Source organism: Histomonas meleagridis, assembly GCF_020186115.1.
Source record: "Histomonas meleagridis strain 2922-C6/04-10x chromosome Unknown contig_4, whole genome shotgun sequence".
In the NCBI taxonomy this organism is placed as follows: domain Eukaryota; phylum Parabasalia; order Tritrichomonadida; family Dientamoebidae; genus Histomonas; species Histomonas meleagridis.
The window spans coordinates 617,778-643,664 of NW_027150883.1; the positions used below are offsets into that span (position 1 = coordinate 617,778).

Genomic DNA, 25,887 nt, shown 5'->3' on the forward strand with positions numbered 1-25,887 from the left:
ATATTATAACTATTTAACATATGTCTAATATCTGTGAGAGATAAAATAAATAATGAGGAAGAAATGTTCAGACGTGTATAAAGACAAATCAAAAATAACATTTATAATTAATATTTTGTCATCAATTTAAAAGTATTGGAAGATCAATTAACAGGAAAATCATTGTATTAATGAAAATTTTAAACGTTCATTTATATATAACGTTTTTTTCTGAATCAAATGACTGAGGATGAAAAAAACAAAACAGATCAAAATGAATCAAAAGTAAGTCGTAAAAATAGTTGGGCAATCCAAGTTGTTGCAAGGGTTCGCCCATGTTTTGATGAAATTGCTGATTATCAAGATTTTCAACCAAATGAATTAGTTGAAAATGGTATTCGGATTGAAGTTAAGCCTGGTACCAAGTTAGGCTGGATGACTAATCCTAAGCCTCACTATGAATATGGCTTCAACAAATTATTTTGGAAAGATTCCAATCAAGAGAACATTTTTAATACAGTTGCCAAGCCACTTATTGATCATGCACTTCAAGGGTACAATGCCACTCTTTTTGCTTATGGTCAAACCGGTTCTGGGAAGACCTATACATTATCTGGTGGTGATTCCTTTGAAGATCGCGGTATTATTCCACGCTCCATCTCTTATATTTATCAACAAGTACGTGAAAGCCGCGAATTCCAATATGATATTCGAGTCTCATACATTGAAATTTATAATAGTTTTATATATGATCTATTAACATCATCTGTACCATCACGGGAGAAAATCCTTGAAGGACTTTCCAAAGTTCGTCTCCATGATTCACCACAAGGCATTCAAATGGTCATTGATGGTCCCAAAGTTTCATATCCACTTGTTCCATGTCCAAATGATGAAACTGCTTTTTCGAATCTATTCTTAGGCGAAACAAATCGCGCGATTGCAGCCACAGCATCGAATGATGTCTCCTCACGTTCACATTGTATCTTTACGTTTTACTTAGAAGCGAAAAATGTCCAAACAGGCGAACTACGAACATCGAAAATGAATTTTGTCGATCTCGCAGGTTCCGAACGAATGGACAACTTAGACTCAAATGATCGAGTACAAGAAGCGCGTTTTATTAATCAATCATTGTTTTATCTTCATCGAGTCATTGAAGCGTTACGTGATCATAGTGACTTTATACCTTATCGCGACTCGAAGTTAACAATGATTTTAAAGGATTCTTTAGGCGGTAATTGCATGACAACTATGATTGCGACATTATCATCAAAGCTAAATCATATCCCAGAAACTATAGCTACTTGTAAATTCGCAAGAAGTGTTATGACGATTAAAAATAACGCAGTAGAAAACATATCAATGGACCCTAAAATATTAATAGAAAAACTTAGAGCCGAAATTTTAAGATTAAGAAAAGAATTGGCAGTCGCTAGAGGAGAAGAAGAAGATAAACCTATGACAGAAGAAGAAAAAGATCAGTTAAAAGATGCAATTAATGATTTCATGAAAGGAGTTTCTGATTTGCCAACAATTTCCCCATCAAAAATACCCTTTTGTCTGGAGTACGTTAGAGATAACGGTCTCGGTGGGGGTGCCTCAAAATCCGAGGCTCCCCAAATCGTGGGTGATAAAGAACTTAGAAAAGCTGTGAGCAAACTTGGAAAAAAACTACAAAGTAGAGAAAATGAAATATCTGTTCTTGTTAATATGTTGAACCAACGTAAAAATAGATCTGTTGCTTGGGTTCAAACAAATATGGATGGAAATGGAGGTGAAGCTATAGAAACAAAACCTCTTGATAAAAAAGAAGCCTTCAAACAATTCGTTCAAAATCATCCAAGATATCGTTCAATTGAACAAAATACAAATCTAATGAAGAAAAAATTAATTGAAGCAAAATCTTTGGCTGAAGAAGCCCATAAACTTAAAAACCAAGCGAGCGAACTCAAACAAACTCTTAAACAACGTTCAGAACAACTAAGTGATGAGGAACTTGTATCTGATGCACAAATGAGCGAACTAAAATCATCCATTTCAAAGTGTGCCGACAGCTACATGAAGATATGTGCTGATATGCAAGCTCGGAAGCGCGAAGTTGAGACAATTAAAACTATGGTCGAATCATATAAAAAACAGATCAAACGCGACTTTGCATCTTTTTGGCTTGGGCAGACGGAGTCTAGTGGCAGCACAGTGCCAGAAGGTGCGCGCGATGAGGAAGTTGGAGTTTTGATAAAATCAAATGAGTTTGAAGCAACCGGAGATGCACTGGCTGATGAAGCAATGAGAAGATTCAGGAAGTCAAAGGAATTGTTCATGAAAAAGGCGGAAGAAGTGCAAAGGAGACAGAATGCGAATGTTTAATAAATTGTGTGTTTGTTTTTGAAATGGCTGAGATAATAAATGTGTTGTGTTTAAATCAGCTGAAAAACGTTTTCTACTAATTTTTCCCTAAATAATAATTAATTGCTATGATCATAGTCATGATACACTTTGGTTATCCTTAAGCACTTAATAGAAATATTACAAATCTTTGCAATATAAAAAGACCTATGGACAAACAATTGAGCAATATAAAAGCAATGTACGAATTAATCTAATTGAAATAAGAAAATAAACAAAACACTAACACACTTATATGATCTATTCAAATATTCATAAACACATGTTGAAACAATTAAACATTGAGAAAGCCATTAAATAACAGAGACCATTTACAACATTTTAATATTTGCTATTCTCAAAATACGTTTCATCGATTTGGACTCCATATTTTCATTCAAACATTTGATATTATATATAACAAAATTTTATTCATTTGAATATCCGGTCACCACATACGTGTGATACATTTTCCCTTTAATTTCCACGTCTCCTCTTTCCTTAATTCTAAATATTGTGCCGAACACCAAATCATAACAATGCTGTGGGATATGCACATTCATTGGTACTCCGTGATGTTCCATCATTGCCGCCAAGCAAATTGCAGAGCCCAAAATATCGAATGTTGGCTTTTCGATACCTAAAACTCCAGCAACAATTGGCCCACCAGTGTTTACACCTACTCTAATTCTTAATGATTCATTTAATTCGATATCCAACAATTGTATTGCTTTAATTATATCAATACCGAATGAAATTGTTTGTTTTGTATGTTCTGCAGGTTGATTAATTTCATCGAATATACCTCCAGCGCACATATAACAATCGCCAATACATTTGATCTTCATCATTCGATCATATTTCTTAAGGATTCGATCGAATTCCAAAAACAATCGATTTAATGTTTTCATTACATAAGAAGCTGGATGTGAACCACACCATGGAGTGAAACTAACTATATCGACAAACATTATCGAAGCAGATTTAACAGAGAACGAAATATTTTTCTCTCCATTTTGTAATTTGGTGACAATTGAAGGCGGTAATATCATCGATAAAAGTTTTTCACTTTTAATACTTTCTTCTGTTAATAATTTATTTGCAATGATAGTCGAAGTCATATCTTTAATTAATAATGCAAAGAATGCAATCGAATCAATGTTTGTAGTTTTGTTTAACACATAACCATTAGATGATATTGCTGTTAATGATAATTCTAATGTGACTTCTTTTTGTTTGTTCATTACTTCGATTTGGATGACTAATGATGGAGTTCTTTGACTTTTAGAAATTCCGGAAATTGCTAAATAAAATGCAGATAATGAACTATCTTTACCATAAGGTGCTTCAAATATTTCATTAATGTTTTTACCAATTAATGATTGAGGATCTTTACCAATTATTGCTTCTATTGATCGATTACAACTAATAATATCAAAAGTATTTGTTAAAAAGATTACTCCATCAAGTAAATTCGAGACAACTGTTTCATAAAATGTTGAAGTTTCTTGTAAATTATTTATATCTTTATTCTTTGTAAAGTTATTCATTATAATTCGCATTATAGGTTTAGATTGCATTACAATATTTGGATCACAAAATAATAATAATCGTAAGATCCAACATGCGACATTAGCAGTAGCTATAAATTGTGGTATTAAACATGAACAACATAAAATGACATTAAGTGCTAATACTATAATTGGTATTACCATATTATATATTGTCCAATTACTTGAATATTGTTCAAATACACCATCTAAGATTTGAATTGCTGGTGTAAGAAATTCATTTTTAGCTCGTCCTAATAACCATACTATCATAAAGTTTAGTTTATCATCATCAAATGTTATAGTATTTACATTATATTCATTAAATGAAAATTCTTCAATAATTTGGAACCAAATATATGATATAATATTTTCATAACTTTCACAATTAAAAACTTGATAATCTTTTTCGATTTCATATGATGTAATTTCACATGTATTCTCTGTTAAATATCGTATCATTTCTTCGCCGCCAATTTCTAATCCTTGTGAATGCATATCTGTTGATCCTAATCTTAAATTATTAACTTTTTCGACAGCTTGTGATAATATCATTTTTAATTCATCTGTTACAACTTCATAATTTTCTTGTGAATTTATTGGTAATAAAACTTCTTCTTTTTCAAACTCCGATTTAGCTGATAAACGTAATGAATTAAATAACATGAAATTAAAGACTATTGCTGTACGAGGAGTTTCTGCATATAATGGTATAATTTGTTTAAATCGATTTATAGCACTATTAGTTTGTAATAAAAATATTAATACAATTATTATCATACAAACAGAAAATATTATAATTAATAATATAATTTTCCAAAATTGATTTGATAAATTAGTTTTGTTACTAACAGATGTCGATAATATTCGATATGCATTATCTTCTAAATCATTTTGTACTTTATTATTCGAATTAGCATCAAGTTCATCTTCTTCTTTATTTTGTTTCTTCTTATTTAAATTACTTACAATTGTTGAAATTACTGATTTAGGTAATGATTTAAATGATTCATAAATCATATTCTTTTCAGAGTTTAATGAAATTATTAAATATATTATATAAATAATAAATGCTATAAATATTAACAAAATTAAACATGTAGTAAATATATAAATTTTGTTTTGCGTCGAATTTAATTCTTCAAATATTCCTTCAATTGCTTCAATTTCAAATGTTTCACTATGAATAATCATATTATAAGTATTCTTTATCATTGTCCAAAACTCAAAATCTTCTAAAATCTTTAATGGGTCATTTGAATTAACAGCTATAATAGCAATATTCATTATATAAGTTATCATATATTCTAAAGAATAATTTTCGACGACATAATCATTTTGATTTAAATATGTATTCATTGTTAAATTATTAGAATATAATACATTAATTGTATTTAAGAAATTCGAATTTGTCGAAAAGTCTTGAATACGTTCATTAATTTCACTTAATAAACTAGAGACTTGTTTTACCATATTTAATGTTGCATTAGTATCAGTATCCCAACTATCAGGTAAATCATCAAATGTTTGATATATAATTTGCCAACGATCTTTTAATGATATCATATTAGTTAAACCAGTATTATGAAATACTGTATGATAAGTAAGTATCGGTAATTCTGATATATAATATGTTAATTCCGAAATCTTTCGTATTATAAAACTAACATCATTAATTGATGAAACTTCAGAAAATATAAATGCAAATACTCCAATAATACATGCACAAATACATATTATAAATAACACTATAATTAATGGGCCATATTTCATCGATGGTATTTGGATACTATTAATCATTGATTCAATATAACGATATTGTAATATATCTTCACTTTCATTAAGAAATGTTGAAGTAATTTCATTAGATGATGAATCTGATGAACCTAAACCAGAAGAACTATGTGATTTAATTGAACTTTCATGCGTCTTTTCTTCAATTAAATTATGTTTAGAATCTTTCTTTTGTATCATATTCTTTAACGCTATATGTTGTTCTTCATTAGGTATATTCGGATAATATTTAGATGCAAAGACATATCGTTTCTCGATCATTATCCTTGAGCCTTGTCGAAGTCGTTGATATACATAACCCATTTCTGTTACACGTGCTTGATCTTTAACAAATTCCTTTAAATATGCAAAATATCCTTGTGCTATATATGAGTTATTTGGATATATTAATCGAAGTTGTTCATAATCTCTTTCAACTGATTCTTGTAATATCTTTAGACGTGATCCTAATGTTTCTAATTCTTGTAAATTCCCTCGAATAATACATTCCCATATATATTTATTTTGGCCTCGACATTTATCAACTTTTTTGGATAATTTGGATAATGATTTCTTAATTGTGACTGATAATGCAACTTCTCTTTGTTGTAAGATTGAACGTATTTGAAATAGACAATGTTTAATAACAATCGAATGTTGTTTATGTTTAATTAGTTCTTGACATGAAATTTCTAATTCTCCTGCTTCATCTGGATATATAATCGCATAACGAGCAAATAAAATACGTAACTCTTTGTTGTTTGGATAACGATCTAATGCTTTATGAAATAAAACCCATTGATGTGCTATAGGTTTACCTTCTTCAAATGATATTTTACAGACTAACATTGTTTGAATGAATGTTAATGTATCAAAATAATTATCATCATGTTCAATCTCTTCAACCATTTGATGTAATTTATTAATAAAATATTTCATATAAAAATGTATTGTTAAATATATCGCAAATATTATTGCTGCAAATATAAATAACATAAATTCACGACCTTTAATGCCAATGATATTTAAGATAGAAACAATTAATGAATTTAAAAAAGCAGTGAAATATAATGAAATAAGTGACTTATAGATCGAAAAATTGGCTGTTACATATGGTCGGAAAAAAAATACTAATCCAATAACTAAATAGAAAAGTGAACTGATGAAACAGAGCACTTTTCCTATAATGCCAGGAAACCCGGCGCCTAAAAGCTGGAATGCACTTGCTAAGAATGTGAATATGTAATGGACACATGTGGCAAACGTAAACGTAAAGAGAAATGGTTGTGGCCGTAATGATAATGTAGGTGATACAAAAAATAATTGGATGAGAAAGAAAATTACAAAAAAGATGATGGAAAAAACAAATACAATACTGGAAATAGCAACTTGTGAACCTAGAAATAAACATATGATTGACTTACCAAAATAGACACCGAGTAAATTACTGAAATATTTTAATGTGCCATTAATAAAAAAAGAGGTAAAGGTGGTGCTTAAACTTGAAGTCTTAAGGCCACGTTTAAATCGGATATATTCAAAAACAATAGTAATAAATGCAATTAATATTATTGCTAAAACAATAAGTTCAACAATATTAAACGCAAAATCATTGACGCTGCCCGGAACAATTGCAGAAATAAACCCTCCAATGTTAATAATAATATGTGATAAAAATGAATCATTTGGCCAAAAAGATGTTAAATATGGCATAAATGAATTGGATATTATTTGTAATAATATTACAACTTGAATTACCTTCATTGGAAATGTAAATATTGGAGACATTGTATTGACATAATCCACAAAACGAAAAAGGTCATCACGAATATTCTTTCGAAAAGGCCTTGTTAATAAGCCTTTATACTTTCTTTGGCGAGAAATAAAAGTGCTTGAATTCCCTTGTACGTTGAAAGTGTATCCCCCCATCAAAAGTTTTTGAAAAAACGTTTTTTCTATCCCCTCAAAATTCCTTCGTTAATTGGTTTGGTTCATTGAAATTAGGACCAACAACAGAAATTTCAAATGAACTGGTTATTTTACACAAACACAAAAAATTCAAATTCCTCATGCAAAAAACCTCGTAAACTCATTTTTGGCTTTAAACAACATGAGAATTAATGCGTTTTTTAAAACTCGAAAATATTAAAAGTCGAACCAAAAATTAATTTTTAATTATTTCACAATTTTGGATTTTGTAAGAAATACAATACATCTCTAATAACTACATACAAAGTTAATCTTTCCTTATTATATATTTTGATATATCTTTAACGAGTATATTTATGGTTATAGATGAGGGGTTTTTTGTAAAAATTTGTTTTGAACTTTTGAATACATTCGATAAAATTTGGCTGAACCACCAAGAAAAACCGATTTAAACAATCTTTTCCTTTCAAAAAGTTTTGGATGATAAACCCATACGAAATCTTTGATACGATAAGCTTTATTCGGTCGGGCAGCTTATGGTCGTGTTTTTCAATAGTTTATGTCAACGCCAGAATTTAACTTTTTCCTTATGATAAATTTTGCCAAGTATCGTTCATTCCTGAAACCCACACAAAATTGGGAACTTTTTTTGTCAGCGATACATGAAGATTTATCTAGCGGTTTTTGGCCCCCTGCAAAAGTGTTTTTTGAAAAAAAAACGGCTGTGAAAAATGCCAGTTTCCGTTTCTGCAATTTTATGGAGAATTCCTTTTTCAATGAAACAGATCAAGAAATACAAAGGCTAAAGGCCAAAATCATCGAACTTACAATGGCCAACCTTTCCCTTTCTAACAATGTTTGTCAACGTTTAAACCGAATTAAATCAGATATAGACATAAACCAATCGCAGAAATCTCAGGCACCAATTCGTGAGCAGGAAAAAATAAGTAAAGATCTTGGTGAATTCGATTATAAAAAATCAAACGCTTGGAAAGAAATTGAAGCTCATAATTGGGGAAACCTTTCAAAATGCGAACTTCTACTTATTGCTCGTGTAATATCTGCTTACACACATATTCAGATTGACCGTGAGTCAAAGAGAAGAAAACCTGTATTGGTTAAATGGTTTGATGATCATCTGGATCAGATTAAGGACTGTTTTAATCTTATAACAATTCAGTAACTTCAGAGCTGAATCTTAATAAGATTTGATCAAATTTGAAAAGTATTAAATAATCATTTTATTTTCTCAATTTGTTGATTCATAAACTAAAAGTTTAATCTTTAGCATATTTTAAAAATATAATTTATTATTAAAAATTATTTTTTTTTGTAAAATTCTTTTAAACGTTGTTTTAAAAAATATTCTTAAACGCCATGAGTAAAAGCAAACTTCCAAAATCGAATCTATGTGCAAGTTGTTTGAAATTTGTTTACTATTATTAGTATGTAAAAGTATTTAAAATTAAATATGTTTTCATCAAATTACAATCTAGATTGAAATTAGCTCAATATTTTTCTCTAAAAATATTTTTTCACAAAAACAAAAATGAAGAAAAATTAATTATCATCCAATGTTTAAATCAAAAAGAAAGGAAAGTATTCATTTGTTTTGTAACTAGGTTATAAAAAAGATATTCAATCCAAAACAATGTCAAGAAAGGTCATAGTAAAGAAATTCCAACCAACTTTTAAATTTCTCTTTCCAAGTGTCATGATCTTATACGATTCTGCACATCTTATTCCAAATTTTATAGTAGCACGAATGCCAATATATCCTACATCATTGGTAGCACCTCACAGTTTCTTAATCTTTCTCAAAGGACTCTTAATTTGAAGAAGAATGATCCATCTGTTATTGAACATCATGGTAAGTGCTGTCTTTTTACAGCTGACTTCATTAATACACAACTTATTCTTAAGTCCTTTATTAATTCAGCCAGATGCGCCTCCTTATTAATATCATCAAAAGCCCAACGCTGAATCCATTTCTAAACAAGATTTCACCACAGCTGAAACGCACATTACAGAAAGTATTTCAAATGTTGAAAACTAGGATATAATGATACACTATTTTTAAAGTTATAACTTATGATAAAAAAGAAGAAGTCATTTGTTATATGAATGATTTTGTAAAAGGCCTCACCCACTAAAGCATGGCTCCAGCATGAATGATGCTTATAGGAAATGTGTATTTAAATGGAATCTTTATAAGTGGATCTTAAGAAACCAGAAATGAATTGAATTAATAGAATTATTGATCATAAATAATTTATAATCTTTACTCAGGTGGAATGAGAAGTGAATATTTCTATTTCACTGTTGAGAGAAAAATGTAGACTTTGGTAGTAAAGGAGGACAATAATAATTGAAGAAGAAGAACAAATAATAATTCCCGAAGAAGAAAATAAAAAAAGATTTGAATTCCTCATGATTTATTTTCTAGAAAAAAGATGTTTCAAATGAATTTGATATCATTCATATCACTTAAAAAAATCTTTTTAGTTAAAAGATTCATTACTTAAAGTAAAATAAAGTAAATTTTAATTCTTCAAAAGCAGAATTATTTGTAAGCATATAAAATAGATTGAAATAAATTTCCAATTAAAATTGTTTATAATCAGCAACATTTCTCCTTTTCTTGAACATAAAATTCACTTTCTCTAAATGGTGAAGGTTTTGCCAGAAGCGGAGGTTCAATTTGACCATTTGCGATTCTTTTAGAAATTCCAGCAGCAAGTCTGATGAATGTCTCATTAATATTTTCGCCAGAAAATGCCGAAGTTTCAATATACTCCATGAAATGTTGCATAGCAAAGTTCTTTGCTTCATATTCTCCGATTGATCTCTGTTTCAAGTCTGACTTATTACCTACAAGTAAAACATAAGCATTTGGATGACTTAGTTGCTGTAAATCATGCAGCCAACTTTCCAAACTTTCAAAAGATGCTTCATCCGTCACATCATAAACAAGGATTGCGCCTATTGCATTCCTAAAATATGCTTTAGAAACTGAACGAAAGCGCTCTTGGCCAGCTGTATCCCATATTTGTAATTTCACAGTTTCATTAATTAATGGACAAATATATGTTTTAAACTCAACACCAACAGTGCTTTGAGATTCTTCTCGAAAAATTCCTTCTGTTAAACGTTGGACTATTGCCGTTTTCCCAACACCCGATGAACCAAGAACAACAATCTTATAGACATTAATTAGCCTCTTTTGATTCATATTTTTTAAGTATTTTTATGGGATTTATGTAACCGTTCTATTCATGAAAAAAGATGAAAAGCAAAAGAAAATCATGTTTTTAAACATATGCATTAAATTTTTATTATAACATATGAAAAATCATGAAAACCTTAATTAGTTAAAAATTATATTTAATATTTAAATAATATTAACAATAATCATTATTTGTGTTGGAGAAAAGCTAAAGTATATAAAAATAGAACAGACGACTTATTGTTGTGGCTTTTAAATATATTAATTTAATTATGATAACAAAACAAACATTAAGGAATGAAATAGAATTTAAATTCATTGTTCATGAAAAACTCACTAAATCAAAAGTACTTTTAGAAAACTATAATATCATTTAATATTATAATTATTTAGTAAAATATCAAAAATTTAATGTGTTATTTGCAATGTAAAAGGAAGATCTTTCTAAGGAAAGATTTAATTTTTGAAAGTTGTTAAAAAGATCAAATAACCACAATAACATAAAACAATTCATTTAAGTAGCAATATAATACATACTATAAACATGGAAATTGCCAATTTTCGAAAATTAAAATGGTGAACAATTTATGTAAACTTGTATCTCCAACAGGAAATAAAAAGACAATATCCTACTGTAAAAAATGTATAGCGATCTGGAAAATAAGTTAAGTTGTTTACTATGTTTTTTTAGCTTTTGATGAATTAATAAACGTTTAAATTTAAAAGGCTTGATGACTGAAGAAGAAAAGGAAGCTATTAATCCACAATTGACATATGCAAGCCTTGCAGCAAGCCTTCTAGATGAAATACATTCGTTAACAGCAAATAATAATATACCAAAAATTTTAGAACAAGAAAAATCGATTTCAATTCAAAATGCATTAAAAGCTCAACAAGAGGAAATTGAAAATTTAAGAAAAGAAGCAATGTTTAATGCAAATAATGAAACATTTATAATCAATCGTATCCAACTTTTTTCACAAAATTTTCTCAAAAAATTTACCGAATTTGTTGATATAGAAATGAATACATTTAACAATATGCAAAATCAAATTCAAGAAAGTTTTGGAAGGATTTCTTCATTTAGACCAAAACAAAATAATTCAGAAGTTCTAAAATATCAGGAAACAATTTCTATTTTAAGGGCAGAGATTGAAAATATGCGAATGAACAATAAATCTGATGATATTGATATTCTAATGAAACAAAATAGGAATTTGCAAAATGAAAATAATTCTTTGAAAACACAGTTACAAGACATCCAAAACACATTAGAAGCTCTCCAAAATGAAAACAACCAATTGAGGAACAATAATAACGATCAAAAAATTCAACAATTAACAAATGAAATAGAAAAATGCCATCAAGTAATAAAGGATTTACAGACACAAAACGAGGAAAAATCGCGAATTACATCTTCCATTAATGAAGAAGTGCAAAATCTTCATCGATCAATCAATGAGCTTCAATCTGAGAATGAACAACTTAAAGCACAACAATCGATCTCAAACTCCAACTTTTCTTCTGACCTTGATTTAAAAGATTCCATTATCCGTTCTAAAGAAGCTCAAATTAATCAACTTCAACAACAAATAGATCAATTAAAAAATTCTTCTAAGGATTCTGAGATTAAAGAACTTACCCAAAAGGTTCAATCTCTTATTAGCGAAAACAGTCAAATGTCAATTTCTCGTCATGAGCTTTTAATTGAACTTGAAAATGTTAAAAACAAGCTTAAAGAATCAGAAGAATCCAAGTCCATTGTCAACGCAATGAACCTTGAAATGATTGCCAAAATCGAAGACCTTGAGCTTGAAATGGGGCACAAAAAGTCCGATCAAGATTCACAAGGACGATTAAATGAAATTCAACTTGAATTGAATAATGCTAAGGAAAGTATTAACGTTCTCCAGACGTCACTTTCCAAAAACCGTCAACAATATGATCAGCAAATTCAAATATATCAACAACAGATTCAAAGTGCACTAGAACATGCTGATTCATTCCGACAAAAATTCATTGCCTTATCAACAGAACATTCTAACTTAAAATTAGAATTCAAAATTTGTGATTCCGAGAAATCATCAATTCAACGGAATTTAGCTTCATCACAAAACAAAATTCATGAACTTGAGACAGAAATTAATATCAAAGATTTAATGATACAACAAATTCAACAACAAAAAGAAGAAATTGAAGAAGATTATGAAAACTTATTACAAGAAATAAACCAAAGGAAATCAAAAAACGAAATTTTCATTACATCAATTTCACATATTCTTCAATGTGATGATGAACAAATCTCCGAAAAAATCACAAAACTATTTGAACAGATTATATACTTAAAAGATAAATGTAGTAGTTATGAAACGAAAATGATCGAAAGCGAGTTCTATAAATCGAAATCGAAATCATTGGAAAAACAAATCGAAGTTTTTGATAAGTTTACAAAATCTGAACTTGAAAAGTCGATTTTAGTAAAAGAAGGCGAAGAATCAAAGATTGTTAATGGAATTCGAAATGATTTTAAGCAATTATATGAAGCTCATTCACAATTAATTCATGATCATAATGAATTACAAACGAATTTCTATGAGAATTCTGCAAAATTACAAAATTTAGAACAAAAATTAAAAAACGAAAAAAATTTAAACGAAGAAATTAATATAAAAATGAAAAAATTCGATGATTATCAATTTATGTATGATAAGATTATTCAAATGTTATCTAATTTGTCACAAAATTTAATTGCTAATTTGTCTTATGATGATAATCAACATATGAAAATCGAAATCATCGACAATTTATTAATCGAATTAAAGAAAAAAAATTTGTCAAAAAGTGAAATGTCAGAAAAGTTCGATTTCTTTGAAAAAGTGGTTTTGAATGAGTTGTCAAATGACGGTTTTGACAGGCTCGAAAGAAATGCAAATTCGATTATACAAAAGTTTAATAATAACTTTAAATTGATTTTAAAAAAAATAGAAAACGTAGAAAATAAAACAGATTTGATACAGACAAAATTAATGGGAAAGAGATCAATAACTCAAAATTTGACACCTACAAAAATGAAAGGAATTTCATATATGAAAAGAAGTCCAATGACACCAGCAACAACAAGAAGCAGAAAAGGTGGTGGGGTTAATTTAACACCAAGATTGAATCCACCAATGAGATATAAATAATATTGTTTAACTATAGTAATTGTATTAAAGCATTTGTTATGTTAATTTTTTTTTGTTTTATAATGTTAATTATAATGTTTTTGTATAAATTTTATTCTAAAATTGTTTAAATTTGTTTGATCGATTTTTAAGGTGCCCCAAATTAAATAAACGTGTTCTAATTGAAATCATTTTCTCCGATTTACATCTATCGTAATTATGAATTTGAGCGGTTAGATCACAATGAGCAATAAAAAATGGTCACGTACTTTGGAATCACTTGAAAATATCATTTTTGACTTAAATGAAACTAATGTTGATGATAGCGTTGAGGCAACAATAAAACTATTAGGTGATAATTTTTCGAATTGTTTGAATATGACAATCGTTCGACTGATATATTCATCATTTCTTTCACAAATGAAAGATTTTGATATCTATTTTGATTTCATGAAGAAACTTGAAATAAAAAAGCGCAACAAAAATAATTCGGAAATAATCAATTCATTTTCAAATTTTCTTCTTGACTTAAAAACACAAGAATCTTATTATCTTTTAGAAAGATTGATTAATTTAAATGTAATCTCATCAAATTTAATTGATAACACGAAAAATTTGTATTTTGCACATGAAATTCCAAGTGAATCAATAAGTGCAGTAATGTTCAACAGAATTCGATTTTCTAAATATTTCTCTAAAAACTTTAATGAACTATCGAAGAATGATTGGGAACTTCATAAAAAATATGTTAAAGAAGGACATAATCCAAGTGAAATTGCGAAAATACTTCGAAATGATGAAATAGAAAAACTTCAAGAAATATCATCACAAAATGATTTTGGTTTTAATCAAACAATCAAACCATCACTTTATGAAAGATGTTCATTTGTTAATGATTATCTTTCATTAATTGATTATGCAGCATTTTTTGGATCCATTAAATGTTTTAAATATTTACTTATGAACGGCGCAAACATTGAAGATACAGGTAAGTATGCAATTGCAGGAGGAAATCTTGAAATTGTTCATTTATGTGAACAGAATCATTGTTCATTTTATTTGGGATATGAAGCTGCTATTAAATATCATCGAAATGATATTTTTTATTATCTTTATGAAAATGAAATTATTGATCATTCCAACAAACAACTTTTTGAAATTATTTTATCTTCATCAAATGATTTTATAAATATTAAAATACTTAACTTTTTACTTGAAAAAGAAGAACTGAATATTGGATATGTTTAATTATTTTATTTTATATATATTTTTACGATTTGAAGTTTTAAAATAATATTCGGAATTTATTTAAGTTATTTTTACCATTACTAATATTTGTATACAATAAATGTTCGACAGAAATAATCCAAATACTGCTTGAACAAGAAGGAATAGATTTTAATGCTACAAATATACATTTTTTTTATATGATATTAATTTCAACTCTTTAAAATTTTAAAATAATATTTGGAATTTATATAAAATATTTTATACACCACTTTTATTTGCATCTAAATATGGCCATACTGAAGTTGCTGAATCTCTTCTTGAAAAAGATGGAATCATTTTCAATAATAAAGATATTGGTTTGAATTATTTTTGTATTTTTGTAATAATGTTTTGATGTTTCAAAGTTAATTTTAGAAATTCTTCATAAAATTTCAAACACCACTTATTTTGGCATCTAAAAATGGATATATTGATATAGTTAAGTTACTTCTTGCAAAGGAAGGAATTGATATCAATGCAAAAGATATTAATTTGTTTTATTAAGAATTTGTTATATGAATTATTAATTTCAAAATGATATTTGGAATTTATTTAAATTATTTTGTAATGCATTTATGTGGGCAGCAAAGAATGGTCATATTGACATAGTTAAGATATTTCTTGATCAAGGAATAAATGTTAATATGAAAGATATTTCTTTGCTTTATTATTTGTATATTTTAATAATTCTATATTTCAAAATAATTGTTGGAATTTAATCAAAATATTTGAAACAGCTCTAATGAAAACAATTGCAAATGGTTATATAGAAATTGTCAAATTATTTTTGAGTCAAAAAGGAACTGATGTTAATGACAGCGATGAAGTTAATATTTAATAATAATGATTGGAAATCCAAAATTTTATTTTATACTTCAATTATTTGGGCAGTAAACTATAATCACATCGAAATAGTTAAATTACTTCTTGAACAAGAAGAAATTGATATTAATGCTAAAGATATTTATTTGTTTTATTTAATGTATATTTTAACAATTTACAATTTAAAAACAATATTTGGAAATTATATAAATTATTTAACACAGCACTTATAATTGCAAGTAAAAAAGGTTATATTGAAATAGTTAAATTACTTCTTCAACAAGAAGAAATTGATATTAATGCTAAAGATATTTGTTTGTTTTATTTAATGTATATTTTAACAATTTACAATTTAAAAGCAATATTTGGAAATTATTTAAATTATATAAAACAGCACTTATGAATTCAATTTATTGTGAACATTTAGAAATAACTAAGTTACTTCTTGAACAAAAAGGATTTGATATTAATACTAAAGATATTTATTTACTTTATTTATATTTTATATTTATAACTTTCCATTCTAAAATAATATTTGGAAATTGTTCAAATAATTTGAAACATTGCTTACATATGCATCTGTTAAAGGATATACAGAGATAGTTAAACTACTTCTTGAAAAAGATTTAATTGATATCAATGCAAAAAATATTAATTAGTTTAATTTGAAATTTATTCCAATCTTAGTTTAATGTTTAAAAATAATATTTTCAAATTATTATATTTGTTTAAAACTGCACTTATTTATGCATCTGAAAAAGGTTATACAGAAATAGTACAATTGCTTCTTTCAAAAGAAAGAGTTGATATTAATGCGAAGGATATTTAATTATTATATTTGAAAATTGTTTCTATAAGTTGATGATTCAAAGTCTTATTGAGAAATATTACAAATTATTTAATACAGCACTTATTTGTGCATCTTCAAATGGTCATACAGAAATAGTTAAATTACTTCTTGAACAAGAAGGAATTGATATTAATGCTAAAGATATTTATTTGTTATTTTCAATATTTATTTTAATAATTTTATATTTCAAAATAATATTTGGAAATTATTTAAATTATTTGAAACATCACTTATTAGAGCATCTCAAAATGGTCATACAGAAATATTTAAATTACTTCTTGAACAAGAAGGTATTGATGTTATTACTAAAGATAAAATTTATTTGTTTTATTTAATATTTATTTTTATAATTTGATATTACAAAATAATATTTGGAAATTATTTAAATTATTTTGGACAGTACTTATGAATGCATCTGATGAAGGTTATACAGAAATGGTTAAATTACTTCTTGAACAAGAAGGAATTGATATTAATGCCAAAAATATTTATTTGTTTTGTTTAAAAATTATTTTAATAATTTGATATTTAGAAATAATATTTGGAAATTATTTAAATTATTTGAAACAGCACTTATTTTGGCATCTTATCGTGGTCATACAGAAATAGTTAAATTACTTCTTGAACAAGAAGGAATTGATATTAATGCTAAAAATATTTATTTGTTTTATTTGATATTTATTTTAATAATTTGGAAATTATTCAAAATATTTGGAACAGCACTAATGCTGGCATCTAAAATTGGTAATGTAGAAATTACTAAATTACTTCTTAAACATGAAGGGATTAACATTAATGATAAAAATATTTATTCGTTTTATTTAAAATTTATTTTGAAAATATAATAATTAATAATTATTTTTGGGAATCATTCAAATTATTTTCTACAGCACTTATGTGCGCAATTCAAAATTTCAACACAGAAATTGCCAAATTACTTATTGAACAAAAAGGAATTGATATTAATGCCAAAGATATTAATATATTTTATTTAATATTTGTATACATGTTTTAAAATTCTTTGATTATATTTGGTATTTCTGTAAAACATACAATACTGCACTTATGGTGGCAGCTAAAAGATGTAATAAAGAAATTATTAAATTGCTTCTTGAGCAAAAAGGAATTGATACTAATGCTAAAGATATTAATATGTTTTATATAATATTTATTTAAATATTATAAAATTCCTAAAAAATATTTGGTCATTGTTCAATATATTTAGAACTGCATCTGTGATGCTTTATAGTCGAAATCATGTATTATTTAAACAGGTTTTTGGACGTTTTTAAAAGCATCTAATTTTTTATGCGATATTGTTTATTATACTGTTATTTATTTATAAATAAACTAATGAAAATTTGTATATAAAATTGATTCTATACATTATATTATTATAATATTTTTCACATTTCTTGAATAAATATTACCAAAAATTTCTTTTAAATTAAATTAATTTTTATTATTCTTTTTTTCTTTTAATATTTCCACGAATTCTTCGATTGTCTTCTTTCTATCCATATTAACCAAAGCGTAATCCATTAACGAGAGCAAATTCCTCATTACATCGGAAGATATTCCTGTTAACCTATGAATCAAATGGTTATGCAGCACATTCTCATTACCATTATCCACACTATAACTCATTAAAACAATACTCGGCTGTGGCCCGACTGCCTGATGCACATTCAGCATTACATCTTTTATCATTTCGTTATGGACTTTAAATCTTCCAATGTTCGTTAGATACAATCCAAGTCCGCGCGGCGCTATATTAACAAATCGTTTATCATCAGGATGCAAAAGAGGCAACAAAAGATAACGCGTGTGCCCAATAAAAGCTTTAGTTTGAAGTTCATCTTTAAGACATTTATCAAGTGAGTCAATTAACTCACCAATCGTTCGAGGTTTAGTATCACCACAGTTTATTAATATGTTTCCAGATTGGTACCCGAAGCTAATCGAAGAGCAAAGAGGCTCAGAGAGATATGGACGAGCGTTAATCGCCGCTTGTAAGCCATAGCCATCATCAGAAAAGCCACTAAACGCTTTCACGGAAAGAACAAAGGACGAAACAAGCATGGCCGTGAGTTGATGGATATGTGAATTGGAACGATCATAACCTGGAAGTGTGGAAATGGGTATTGTTGAATAGACATAAGACGTGTCATCACCGTTGTACGATGAATCAGTTCGGAATTGTGTCATCGTGGAGTGAAAAGGTGATATGAATAAAGGTTCAGAGGATTCGATTTGGCGTTTGAAGGTGGTCTCACCAAAGAGTGAGGGAGGCATTGTAAGGGTTGGGATTGTAAAGTCGGGCTTTTGGATTTCTTCAACTATTCGTTGCCATTGACCACCATCAGACCAGGCATGATTGGAATTGTAGACAATAAAACGATCATTAGCAGAAAGGGTGGCAACTTGAGTAGTTTCATTAGGTTTGGCGTTTTCTATTGACCATTGAATTGCTTCTTCGAGTTTTGTAATAGTATTTGGCATAGAGAAAACAGTGTTATGATGGTGATCTAAATGAACAATTTTATTTTCTACATCAACAGTAATATGAAAAGAAACAGTGATTGCAAAAATACGATTACATATTTCTTCGATCTTTGAAGGATCAGAGATTTCAAGCGCAAGTTGAATATAACATGGTGCAACTGTTGAATATGGTGTCTCCATAATACACAGAGGACGTTCTGTCATGGTGGAAAAAGAACGAATTCGACCAGATTTAAATTGAAAAAAATTTGTATAAACAATAAACCTTTCAATAAATAAATACTTTACAGTTAAACAAAAGTGCTTTTATGCCAGTTTTTTTAGTCAGAAAAAAAAAATAAGCATATAATTTCCCAAAACCTGCTTCATTTATGCAAACATTGAATCTCGTCCATCACTTAAGGATGGAATTGATATTTTGTGGCATTAAAAGAAGCAAAAAATAAAATTGGAAACGATAGACAAATGATTAAGTACTGAATTAAAATTTGAGAAATAACATTAAATAAACAAAATATTACTGAAAAGCATTCATAAAAATCATTGTAATGTTTAAATGAATTTGTTCTAATGATAAAGTGAACAAGTAACGGTCGCCAACAATTGTCAATGTCTGTTCGTTTAAATCTTCTAAATGTCTAAATCTAAAGCAAAATCAAAGCCAAGCACAGCCGATGATAATGAGCCATATTACCATCCAGTTCTTGAAGAACAAATGATTATACGTTTTCCAAAGGATATTGCAGCAAGTCTTACTGCACTTATGGAAGATGATGAACCATTTAAAGATTTCACAATAAAATTCGTAGACGAACACCACGCAGTTGTTAAAATTTTTGACCAAACATTAAAAGCTGTTTTAGTATCACTTCCAACTATTGTTGAAACACACCGAACAGTTGATGGTTCACATTTATTTAAATCAGCCGACATTGGAGAAATGCTTATAGTTTATCACCCAAATTCAGAACCTGAAGATATTAATGAGGGTTATCTTTACGAACATGGACTAACACCTCCAACAAAGGACATTGTTTCCAAACGTAAAGCCAAACAAGAGACAGCTCGTGCTAACCAACCCGACAGCAGTTCTCTTGAAGGAATTGATTATTGGGAGATGGTTGAAATACAACTTTCTGCCTTATTATCCAAAGACAAAAGCACCAAGCCATATTGCCGACATGAATTTCTTGAAGAACCCGATATAGATGCCGTTGAACTTGAGAAAATATTACGTCGAGATGGGCATGAAGAATTCAAAGGATATTCAGGCATTGATATTCCTGAAGAAGAAATCCAATCAATATCACCCGAGAACGAACCTATAGTCCACATCCCGCAAGAAATCATCGACGAGATTGCGCCGAAAGAAGAAACAGAAGAAGAAACCGAAGCCGAAATAACGAAAAGTGACGAAGATGAAGTGATCCAAGATCAGCCTAAAACAGAAGCTACATCATCAACAGAGCTTGAGCCACAATCGGAAGTCTCTGAATCTTCATCGTATTATGAAGAAGAAGAGGAGGAAGAAGATATTCCCGAAATGAAAACTTATAAAGACCTTTTAAGACAATACGAAGTGATACAAAATGATATAAAGACAATGGAAAATAACTTGTTTAAGAATAAAGATAACGAGAGAGTGAAAAATATTATCGAAAATTCTCTGGAAGATAAGAAAAGGAAAATGGCTGACATAGAGGCACAGCTTCATGAAGCGGAAAGAGCTTTAAATGAGAGGAAGAACAAAAATTAGATGATAATAAAATATTTTTATATTTATAAAATCCAAAACTTAACAAAAAGAAACGATCAAAATAATTGAATGATTTACATATAGTTAATAGAAATTTGAAAGAGAATTGTTCGTTTTTTGTTGTTGGTTCAGATCCTCCTAATGAGTTATTGGAATAAGTTTCTTTTAATAACATGTTTACTATAATTAAAAGAGGGGGAATTTATTCAATCATAATATGAATAAAATTGAAAAAACTCAAAGCCTTTTTGTTACATTTTTATTTATTCTCTTTTTTTCGTATTCATTTGAAGCTTATGATCCATCAACTTTTACACTTACTATTTCAAATTATAGTGACTATATTAATAGAAGTGAGTATAAAACCAATACACAACATCTTATTTTTGATGTTGTTGCATTCAAGGGACTTGATTTCTATGGATGGCCTTCGCTAGTATCTGTTGCAATTGGTAATTCAGTCACTTCAATTGGGGATTTTATTTATACTCAAATCTTAAAACAGTAACAATTGGAGACAATGTGAAAACACTTGAAAATCTAGTATTTAGAGGATGTTTTAATTTAACAACATTTAATATTGGTAAAAATCTGGAAGTGATTGGAGATATGGTATTCAGTCAATGTAATTCACTAAAAGAAATTATTATACCTAACAAAGTCACTTCATTTGGGGATAGTACATTTTTACAATGTACAAGTTTGAAAACATTAGTCATTGGTAAAAATGTTACAACAATCGGAAATTACGTATTTCAATTTTGTACGTCATTAACAGAAATTACAATACCAGACTCAGTTACAACAATTGTATCAAACGTTTTCATGGATTTGTACAAATCTTCAATTTATTGAAGTATCTGATGGAAACAAATATTTTTCAGGAAGAAACGGAATTTTATCTAGTAAAAATGATACAGAGATTATATGTTATCCAGCTGGAATCTTTAATGAAACATTTGCAATACCAAATTCAACTTTAACAATTGGAAATTATTCATTTTATCAGTGCGTTTCATTAATAAGTATTACAATTCCGTATTCGGTCAATACAATCGGAAATAGTGCATTTCAAAACTGTGTCAATCTCAATTGCATTTATTTTACAGGTTATGAATCACCAACTATCGGCAATAATGCATTCGATGGTAAAATAAAATTCATTATGACATCGGATTTATATAAAAATGAAACATTTGGTACAATTGATGTATCTAAAGAATCTTCAATTGATGAATGCGGTCAATATCCTTGGGCAACACACACGTTCACAAATAGTTATTCTTTCTTAAATACATTTACTAAATCAAATACATATTCACAAAGTAATTTATTTACTAAATCAAATACATTTTCTAATTCGAATACATTTACTGTTTCACTTTTAACTAATTTAACATATGTTAGTACAGTTATTGGATGTTCATTATATATTTCATACCATTTCGGATTTTATACAATTTTTTATCAAAACGTTAACGAACAAAATGATAAATTTAATGAAATTATAATTATTGTTATTTGTGTTTGTATTGTAATAATTATTGGTATTTTAATTATTGTTACATTAATTCCTTATAAACGTAAGAAAAAGCAAAATAAAATATTTAAATTTCAATTATACTAATAATCATTAAAACGAATTTAGTTAGTGATATTTTTGCAGAACATAAAACGCGATATGTTTATTATTCTTAGTTTGATTTGATATTAAATTAACTTATTTTAATTATCAAGTTTGATTTCGAATTCCGATATCGTTCATCGGTTAGGATATGTGGTTTTCATCCACGGGAGCGGGGTTCGACTCCCCGTATCGGAATAAATTTTTGTTTTTTTTCTTTTTTTCCAAACATCAGCAAACAAATCACAACTTAAATCTTTGTGTGAGAACAAATACAAATAAATCTGTTAGAATTTACTTATGGAGTGGAACTAAATTAGAAAAGGAATGGGAGCGCTCCTCCTGTCTTAACGAATTCTTTGCTGACCTCTTCAGCGAACTGATAAAGGATTGATACGGCCAAAATGATACCCGTTCCAGAGCCGAATGCGCCAAGGAAGTCGGCGACGAATGAGAGAAGTCCAGTGAGGATACCGCCGAGTGCTGCCGCTGTTGGGATGTAATAGTTAAGTTTCTTAGCAATGGCATTCTTATCTTCACGATGTCCTTGGATTGTAAGGTGTTGTGCCTTAAGACTATTAGCGACATCTTTAGCAGATTGGCCACTAACGTTAATGTAATAATAAGCAATGATACCAGCAGAGCTCAAAATGATGATCAAATAAATGAGTGTATGTAATGGATCATTAAGTGTATGTTTGATTGATGTTGGCGCTTGAAGATAATATGCTAAGCCACTGATTGGTACTGCATATTCATCACCTAAACCTTGTTCTGGTGATCTCCAGACACCAAGAATACGTGTAACAATTGATTCGGGCCAACGTGAACAAATGATTCTTGAGAATGAGCAGATTTGTGAAATAACTGTGGATTGAACAATGATTGGTGTAGTGGATGCATAGAAAAGCTTAATCTCGAACGGTTTTGGATCGGCACGGTTAACGGTCGTCATTAAACGGACGTCAATTTTGATGTGCTCAAAGAAAATGACTGCGATGAAGACGAGAAGCGTCGAGAAGACATTGGAAAGGTTGGGAAGGTGTGAGCGGAACATAGCTTCGCGAATGGCTCTGAGCTTATCTTTACGTGTGATGATAAGATGGAAGAATGCAACAATTGCACCTTCATATTCTTTGCCACGGCCATAAGTGAAGGATTGGAATGAGAAAAGACGCCAAATGATTTGTTCACAGATATTTGTAGCAATGAATAATGAAATACCGGAGCCAATACCATAGCCATTTTGAAGCATTTCATCAAGAAGAATAACAACGATGGCTGCAACAAACAATTGAGCGATGATTGCAATTGATCCGAAAACACCAATATCTTTAAGAACGCCATACTGACCTGTGAAAAGAGCTGTGCATGCTTGGAATAATGTCATTACTAAACCAGCAAGTTTTTGAGCTGCATCGAAAAGTGCTGTTGATTCTTGATTTGTTTGATCGCGGTTGATAAGTCCGAAACCAGAAAGAAGTTGAAGAATCATGCCTGAGCTGACGATTGGGGAAATACCAAGTTCCATAAGTGTGTACTTGGATGAAGCAGTAAGAAGACGAAGGTGATACATTGGGTCTTGGTGAGCAACCTTACGAACGCCATAAAGTGGAGTTAATGTACAAACAAGATATAAAGCAAGTGCTGCAAATGTGTACATTAATCTCCTCTTAATGTCAATTTCGTTCTTTGGCTTGGGGACCGTAGGAACAAAGTTAAGAACTGGCTGAAGGAAGTGAAGGAGATCAAATCCCATTTCTTAAATGGCTCGTATTGGCGGTTATTTATTTTTAGTTTATTTCAAAATGGTAGTCAATTTTGTGTAATAACCGCCACATCAGCATGTTGTACTGTAAGAAAAATTATCAGCATGAGCTACGAATGTGAAATATTTGATTTTAGAATTCATTTGTATTAAAACTTATGTTCTATTTGAATCTTTTTAATAATGCATTCAACAAATTTTGTTGTTTTCTGATTTTGGAAATATTTTGGAGTTATGAAAGTGAAATAATTTTTGAAGTTTTAATGTAATTTCATTATTAATTTTTGTATAAAAAGAAATTTTATATATTATAAGCAATGATGAATTCACAGTAGGAAAATTTATATAAATTGCTTAAGTAAAACAAAAAGATTAAAATTTTATTAGTTGTTAATACTTTTTTGTTTCTTTGCTTCTTTTCCTTTCATCAATAACAAAATCAATGTCAGTAAAGTAACCAACGAAATGAACACATTTGCAACCTTAAATATTACTATCACGTCAGCATCTTTTAATAACATCAAAATTATCGAAACACATGCAGAAGTTGGTACTCTCAATAATCCCAAGATATAACCACGCACATCTTTAGGGTAAGTATTAGCTCGAAGTATACGCATGAAAGTTCCTGCGCCCCCATCACTTATCGCAGCGATTACATAACATGTGAAAACAACATTTTTTATTATCGAAAAAAATCACAATTCCATACATACAAAACGTATAAAAAAGATAACAAATAAATAAAACATTTTTCTGTGAAAACATGTTTGAAAAAGCGCCGAATATCTGTGCTCCATTCATAAGCGCTAAACTACTTGTAGTATTCATTTGTGACAACGGAAGTTTTTCCTTTTTATCAACTTGATGAATTCGTAACCAACGCGGTGTATATAATAAAACAAATGTATTATAAAGAAAATCAATAAGTAAAACAAGCGTCAATTCTTTCGATTGTTGGATATGATGGAAAATAAGTTTAACCGCTTGTAAGTAACTTTGTTTACGTGTTTTGATTTCTTTGTTTTTAGTTTCAGGTAAAAAGAAATAAATTATTATCGAAGAAATGAAAAACATTAACGAACTGATGAAAAAGACGCCTGATGTGCCATAATGCTTGGTGATGGATGTGGACATTGGTGTACATAAAAGAGTAAGAATTAACTTGATTAAAGCCGAGTTTTCTTGAATGGTGATTTGGGAATTTTCGGGTGCTTCCTTGTTTTGGAGTTGTTGAATAAGCCAATCTTCAAAAACAACTTTGTTGGATGCAGTCGAAACGCC

General features: G+C 28.8%; 6 protein-coding genes across 6 annotated transcripts; 2 read left to right on the forward strand and 4 right to left on the reverse strand.

The window, feature by feature from the left end:
* Positions 1–219: 219 nt before the first annotated feature.
* Positions 220–2,349, forward strand: GO595_005947 (Kinesin-like protein KIF6; the record flags this gene model as incomplete). Its single annotated transcript, XM_067919245.1, has 1 exon — positions 220–2,349. One exon carries the CDS (start codon positions 220–222, stop codon positions 2,347–2,349), a length of 2,130 nt encoding a protein of 709 aa, XP_067773983.1.
* Positions 2,350–2,795: 446 nt separating this feature from the next.
* Positions 2,796–4,583, reverse strand: GO595_005948 (Adenylate and Guanylate cyclase catalytic domain containing protein; the record flags this gene model as incomplete). Its single annotated transcript, XM_067919246.1, has 1 exon — positions 2,796–4,583. The coding sequence occupies one exon, from the start codon at positions 4,581–4,583 to the stop codon at positions 2,796–2,798; it is 1,788 nt and encodes a 595-aa protein (XP_067773984.1).
* A 5,656-nt stretch (positions 4,584–10,239) lies between these two features.
* On the reverse strand, positions 10,240–10,851 carry GO595_005949 (Ras family protein; the record flags this gene model as incomplete). Its single annotated transcript, XM_067919247.1, has 1 exon — positions 10,240–10,851. One exon carries the CDS (start codon positions 10,849–10,851, stop codon positions 10,240–10,242), a length of 612 nt encoding a protein of 203 aa, XP_067773985.1.
* A 7,551-nt stretch (positions 10,852–18,402) lies between these two features.
* On the reverse strand, positions 18,403–19,659 carry GO595_005950 (uncharacterized protein; the record flags this gene model as incomplete). Its single annotated transcript, XM_067919248.1, has 1 exon — positions 18,403–19,659. The coding sequence occupies one exon, from the start codon at positions 19,657–19,659 to the stop codon at positions 18,403–18,405; it is 1,257 nt and encodes a 418-aa protein (XP_067773986.1).
* A 430-nt stretch (positions 19,660–20,089) lies between these two features.
* Positions 20,090–21,211, forward strand: GO595_005951 (transcription initiation factor TFIID subunit 7; the record flags this gene model as incomplete). Its single annotated transcript, XM_067919249.1, has 1 exon — positions 20,090–21,211. The coding sequence occupies one exon, from the start codon at positions 20,090–20,092 to the stop codon at positions 21,209–21,211; it is 1,122 nt and encodes a 373-aa protein (XP_067773987.1).
* Positions 21,212–23,151: 1,940 nt separating this feature from the next.
* Positions 23,152–24,594, reverse strand: GO595_005952 (protein transporter Sec61 subunit alpha; the record flags this gene model as incomplete). The annotated part of the gene is made up of 1 exon (XM_067919250.1): positions 23,152–24,594. One exon carries the CDS (start codon positions 24,592–24,594, stop codon positions 23,152–23,154), a length of 1,443 nt encoding a protein of 480 aa, XP_067773988.1.
* Between the last annotated feature and the right edge of the window lie 1,293 nt (positions 24,595–25,887).